General features: G+C 42.7%; 1 protein-coding gene across 2 annotated transcripts in view; it reads left to right on the top strand.

The window, feature by feature from the left end:
• The first annotated feature begins 1,383 nt into the window (after positions 1-1,383).
• zdhhc8b (zinc finger DHHC-type palmitoyltransferase 8b) overlaps positions 1,384-6,823 on the top strand; it is a 108,275-nt gene continuing 102,835 nt past the window's right edge. For both annotated transcript variants that reach the window (XM_063195179.1, XM_063195178.1), the window contains exon 1: positions 1,384-1,675. In XM_063195179.1, coding sequence (XP_063051249.1) covers positions 1,572-1,675 — 104 coding nt within the window. In that variant the 5' untranslated portion in view covers positions 1,384-1,571. The remainder of the gene's footprint in view (positions 1,676-6,823) is intronic.

Below are 6,823 nucleotides of genomic sequence, written 5' to 3'. Positions count from 1 at the left end.
CAACATGCAAAATGTATTCATTAAATTCCTCAACAATGCATGGAATATGATGACCCCTTGACCACAAAACAGTGCACTAGCACTGCTCCACCTGGGCTTCTTAAGCAGAATGCGCAGCCCATCATTATATGCAACTTGTAGTTTCTATAGGCTACCCTTTTTATACTTAGCTCATAGAGGGGCAGTATAGAGGGGTGCAGTATACCTCTTATCTTATCTCTTATCTTGAACAGGCTAATTTTAACGCTATCAGTGCAACTTGTGCAACCAGTGAAACTTCCTAACCAGCATGTTAGCTTGTGCATATAACATGTGGCAGTGCCTAAATCATCATCATCACTCATCTGGTCAGTAATTACAGTATATGTCCCAAATACGCTCTGTTACTTACAAACGCCTGTCCTTCCAGATAAAAAGAAGGAAAAGCGAGGTCCTTGTCCTCCTTACTTTTACATATAAGCACAACACTTTTCTTGCAGTTGTATTTAACATCAAAAGTTAACCCATAATTAGAACAAACATGCAGCCTTTCTTGAAGCCCAGGCTGCCCAGCACTGCTGGGTGAGAAGATGGCTAGATCATCGGCATACATGAGATGGTTTAGCAGTGCATTCCCAACTAAGCATCCTGTCCTGCATGCCCTCAGTTGCTCAGACAGTTCATTCATATAAATATTGAAGAGAGCGTTACAATAAGTTTACTTTCAGTCATACAAAGAGATTACAGGAAATCCCAAGAAGTACCCCCTAAAGTTTATTTGTTCATGAGATTTGATTTTCATCCACGAGGGGGAGATGTTGTGCAAACAGTACTGTTATAAGATGTCCGTGGTGTCACACGGACCCTTAAGTATGTAACACACTAGAGTCGAGTGTATCAGTAAAGCATGCAGCATGTCAAACCGCCTCACTATTCTAATAACAGGCTTAACCTAGTTATATCAATAATATCAGTTCACGTTTTAATAAGAGTATGGTGGCACTGTGTCGACATTAACTAGCAAAGCGATACAATTGCTGTCTGGTTGACTTTCTAAATATGCACTACCAATATTGACCAGCAGATGGTATGTGGAACTTACTGTTAAGTTGCCTACTTTTTAAACTCCGTAGCCTACCGCCTTTTCTAATTGCCAATGCAGTTTTATCACATCCTAGTGACATTTTCTTCTCTCACCATTCTTTGCACATTGATTCAAGCAACAGTATGTCGCTTGACTCACTTCTGTGGATTGTGCATATTTTAGGATGCGATGTAGCAACGTTAATTCTTCAAGACCAGCAACACTTTGTCGGAGCATAGGCTCTACACCTCTTGGATTTGCATAGCGGAGGCTCCACCTTTCAAGCAGTGCAGTGACCTCAGCAGTGGGTTGGATTGCTAGGGTGGGATTTTCAGTCTTTACAGCGCCGTGTGTTTCAGCCTGACTATCAACCTTTAGTGAAAATTAACGGTATAGCTGCGAGGAACTGGCGAAACCATACGAGTTCAAGGGTCGCGCGGCGGAACAGACCTACACATTTATGCATCAACGATAGGAATAAATAATTAAGGAATGTGGACATTACAGAATGCCCAACAGCGCTGGAAAGAGATTTAAACCCACCAAATATATCCCGGTGTCCACTGCAGCCACTCTTCTTGTTGGATCCACCACTTTATTCTTCGTTTTTACGTAAGTTCCGCAGTGTTTTGTTTTTGGTGATATGTTTGGACATTTTTCTTCTGGTGCCCGAATGTTATTCAGAAAATTTTCGACTGAATAGCCCATGTCTGTTTTTTATATTAAGTTTCTGACAGGTCTACGGTCTTGTTTTTTTCTGTTGAATGTATGGTGTAGTTAACTGCAACTTCAATCATGTGCATTCCCCACAGAAATTGTCTTTTGCTTGTATTTCATTTAGTGAAGTTATAGCCCACACTATTCTGACGGATATCATGTGCATTCAATGAATCGTGATTTGAAACTTGCTCGAGCGTTCGAATGTTCAACATGGATGGATACTTTGTCTCAGCACATGAGCATCTTCCATAAGCTGTTTTCAACCATCACAGAAAACATAGCCTAGTTGTTTTGCCACTCTCAAGATATCCAAACTGCCTCCCGTGGTGGTATGCAGCCAAAGATGGACTAATTTTGTTATACACTCCCAGCTATTTGACTGAAGATTACCAAATCCAAGGCAACTTGAACTATAGGCCCAAGGAGAACATCTCGGCATGGATGTCAGTGGTTGGAATATGACTTGTAGCATGTTCTCTCATCCAATGAGGTGTGACTCTTTTATTTGCTGAGGGATTTAATGCTTTTATCTCAGGGTACCCTGTTGTCGCATTGTAACTTATCTGTCACAGAATGGATTTTTATAAAAGGACCAATGTAGGGTGCTTTGGTGGGTCTTCAGACAACTGTCAGTGTCATTCATTCAGTGGTGTCTTTAGGGTAGGACAATGCCCCTCGTGGAATCCTAGCAGTTTATATTCTTTGGCCAGTATCTTTCATACCCTGGCCTGTAGAGTATTTTCAAAACCGATAGGCCTATTTGCTGCTACTGTTCTGAAGATGTATTTTTCCCCAGATTCCTTTACATATGCACAAATCTACATTAGTTATTTAATATGTGAGCTGGTATAAAATCTGTAGCCTATTTGTTGCCATGGGCTGCATCTAGCTGCAGGTCCCTTTTGTGAACCACACATAAAAGGACCTGCTGAAGAAATGTTATCTGCTATATGGAAAAGTGCATTGTAGGCCTTATGATCACAAGTATTTGACTGTCTTGAATACACCGACCACAGATAATGGCACACTTCACTATGTCATACAACTTTTGTCATCACATTGATGTTTCTCCTGTTTTGTTCACGCGCTTAGCTTCTCCAATCATTTGGGACTGGTCCATGTAGTGATTCAAGAGCTGAAAGTGATGAAGTTTGACTTTCTAAGGGTTTTGAGAAATGTCAGGTATGTGTCTGATTACTCTGTATGGCCACCTTATCTCTCTACCATATTTCATTTGAAAGGACTCTTTTCGTACTCTGTAGGTGATCAGTCAGTAGAAAGATGCTTGAGGAGGTTTATGGTGTCCTCGATGGATGGATACCAACAGCATCATGACGTGCATGAATTATTACAAAAGGCTTTTGCTTACAATCTCGGTGAAGATGGTGAAGTTGGATTTGCTTGCTACCTACTGTTATTCCTTGTAACCACATAACAACAAACACTATGCAGCACCACTGTCACCACTAGCCTGGGCGAAAAGCCGACTGTTGATTCTGTCGGAGCCAAAATCTTTGGGTGGAGTACATAGGATGGCGTCGCCAGGCTATGTCACCACCACCAGCACCACCACCACCACCTTCAGTTGACACAGGTGAAACCCCACATGCTGCTCCACATTCCCCAGTGCCTTCAGCCGAGCAGCCCACCCTCCCTATAGTCAAGGTGAGGGGAGAGTGAGTCATGACCCACGTGATTTTCTCTCTCTCTCTCTCTCTCTCTCTCTCTCTCTCTCTCTCTCTCCCCTTTGCTCTTCTTGTCATCGTCAGCCGTACAGAAGGGGAAGACCAGGCTTGAGCTGGCACTCTCACAAATCGCCACATTATTGCGCTTGTGCTACAGTGGCTGTGAGCCAGAGAGCTTAGAGTGGCATTATGGTGGTGCATGCGGTGCGGTCCACTCCATATGGGTACAGGCAGCGGCCATGTGACTACAGATCCGATGATTCACTTTCTTGTGTGTGTGTTTGTGTGTGTGTGTGTGTGTGTGTGTGTGTGTGTGTGTGTGTGTGTGTGTGTGTGTGTGTGTGTTTGTGTGTGTACTGCATTTTCTCTGTTTGTGCAATTGCGCATGGCCAACAGGTCATGGCATACTTTTTTTTGTAATGCGCAACGCACCAACAAGCCTTACTGCTCTTATTTGTGAAGTTGCTCCGCACGAGCTGACATCCTTTAGAGTGCAGTGTTTGCAGTCACTGTACATGTTGCAGGGAGAGATCAACTTTATGTAGCAAAAAACAAGTGTCGATACTCACCTTAAAAAGTATGTTTGAAATGCAGTACAATATACACATTACACAGGTATTACATTAAATGTCCCACTACTCTAAAGGACAATATTGAGAAGTGGTGAGTACTTGTACCCGCCCGCTTAAAGCAATGCAAGTCACAGAGAGAAATCAAGCCAGACATATGCTGTATTTCAAAAAGCCAGAGTTTAATCTCTGACCCCTTGCTCCAATGCCCCTGTGGATACTCCATTGAATGGAAGCCATGTCAGGGAAGTGCCTTGGGCCAGCCGGAAAGAAAGACAGAAACGTTTGTCTATGTCTGTCCATTTGTCCAAGACGTTCTATGTCTGAAGTTCAGTTGGGGAAGTGGAACTAGCCGAGTGTAATGGAAACAATCTTGGCATGGTGACCGGCTCTAGTTGTTTCAATTAGTGAATGTCATGATGTGAAGTGCACTGATATTGTGCTGAATCATGTCTTCAGTGTGTGCATGCATGCAGAAGAGCTGGATATATAAACAAGAAGCTGGTATTATAACTAATAATACTTCCAATTATATTATATAGGCGTATCCAATTATATATTATACTACATGCATTTATATATCACAATTCATGCACACAAGTGGCTCAAAGTGGTTCAGTTTGGCAGAAAACAAAGTGAAGAACATACCACAACTCAAAGTGTGGAATAAAACTGGGAGCAGAATCCGTGCAGTGATTATTTTACTTTGTTTTGATGTGTCTTTTGATTCCAGCACCAAATGACCTGGATGTGTGCACACACCTAATGCTACAATGTGGCAGAAACACATAGGGTGGCAGTTTTTGCTGTGCAATGCTCGCAGGATTGTATTTGTTGAAGAAAATGTTTAGTCAAGGTCTGCTGGCTCTGTATAATGTGCCTCTTGCATGCTGAAGAGCCACCGTAGATAAGCATACAAAATATGCTGACAATGCCACTTCCAATGATGGTAATATTAAGAATTGTTGTATTTGTATACCACCATAAACCATTCAGATCAAAGTGGTTCAGTTTGGCAGGAACACACAATGTGTTGGAGGTTATTGCAGTGCCATGTTTCGCAGGATTGTATTTGTGGAAGACAATGTTGCCAAGGTCTGCTGGTGCTGCATGATGTGTCTCTGGCTCTGCATGTGGTTTTGTGCTCAGGGGGTGTGATGATGACAGTTGCTATGCAGCCACCCCAGATGAGATCAGAATAGACCTCAGGGGTCAAAGGTTAAGCAGGGTACTTTTCTAATCTTAAAGAAGACACTCTTCTATTTTGCCACACGACACCACGCAAGAGATGACATACAATACAAGTGTGCTGTGTGGGTCGTGTGGTCTCCTGCGTTTTGTTGTTAAACATCCCCTTAATCCTTGTAGCATTCCGGGAAAAAGTCTGTGAGCTTGTAATTGAAACGTTCATCCCCTTGTTATTTTAATCATCTGTCTTTTTAGCGGTTGTCTTTCATAAGGCTGCCTAATGGTTTTGCAGTATCATCCGGTAAAGCTCATTTTCTTTTTTTACAATACATTTACATCACATATACAATGATAGTCATAACTCTTAACTGTTTTATTCATCTGTCCACAGTGTAGTTTACTCAACAAGCTTTCAGGAGCTAAATGGGCTCTTCTGCTCACAGATTGTGTGTAATCCACTAGATGTTTCATCATTACGCACCATAGCTTGTGTAAACTCGAGTGGGGAAACATTTGGATTGGTGTGTCTCCAACTGCCGTTAATTCCCTGCTACCAAAGCCGGATTTGAAAGCGCCCGAGATGAACACGTATTATTTTGGAGAAAAGACGGATGTGTTAATGTCCGTAAGTGATTTGTATAATTTGCACAACACTGCCAAGAGCTAATTGTAGGTTTTCACAGGAGCCGCTTTTTCCCCTAATTGCGGGATGTTAGAGAAATATCAGGCCCTCTACCTCCACAGTAAAAAAAAAACATATATGGGAGCCTCCTCACATCATAAGAAGACCGGCCTATTGTCGCATGTTGTGTATATAGGTCACAGACTGTCTCTTTGTGTGGGGATCCCCTGACATTCACTAATTGAAAGTGGAGCGTGCTGGTCCATTTGTGGAGCTTAGGGTTGTATGTTAATGTTCCAACTGTCTCCCCCAGACCTTCCCTGAACCTACCCATACGGACTGAAGTATTCCCCGTCGCACTGGCCAGCTTGCTCTTGGCCAGAGAAGTAGGGCACCAATGAAAGAGAATGCCGTACACGCTGTTGGAATTAGTGGTCTGATCGGTTAATGTTTCTGTCCAGTGGTATTAAGTGATGTTTGATAGATGTTCATTGATCCCACTTCTGAAGTGCATCTGGGCAGCTGTGGTATAATGATTAGGGAGTCGGTCTTGGGATTAGAGGGGTCACAGACTCAAATCCCACCTTTACCAAAAGGACGTATGTGTGTGGCCTCTCTGCACCTTCATCCTCAAGGCACCTAACCTTAGTGTAACCATTACCCTGCCCCTTAAAGAAAAATGGCTAGCTGCTTTGGATGAAAAAAAAAACAACAGCAAATAGTAATGTAATGGTAAATAGACCTTTGCCAGACTAAGCTCTTGACCTACGAGTTTGTTGCGACAGCCAGACTTACCACAGTAGTCTAACTAGAGCAGTGGTTCCCAACCTTTTTCTTAAGGGACCCATGTATTTACTATTGTAAGCTTTGGTGACCCAACCACGCAAGCGCCCGCACGAGACGGAGTCACAAGATGCCCTCTGTTTCCTGCGAAAACTAATTTTAGTTATTTTATTCCTCAATTCGTCTTTGGTCA

The sequence above is a fragment of the Engraulis encrasicolus genome, chromosome 3 (genome assembly GCF_034702125.1).
Source record: "Engraulis encrasicolus isolate BLACKSEA-1 chromosome 3, IST_EnEncr_1.0, whole genome shotgun sequence".
Classification (NCBI taxonomy): Eukaryota; Metazoa; Chordata; class Actinopteri; order Clupeiformes; family Engraulidae; genus Engraulis; species Engraulis encrasicolus.
This window is presented reverse-complemented; position numbering and strand designations above follow the sequence as displayed.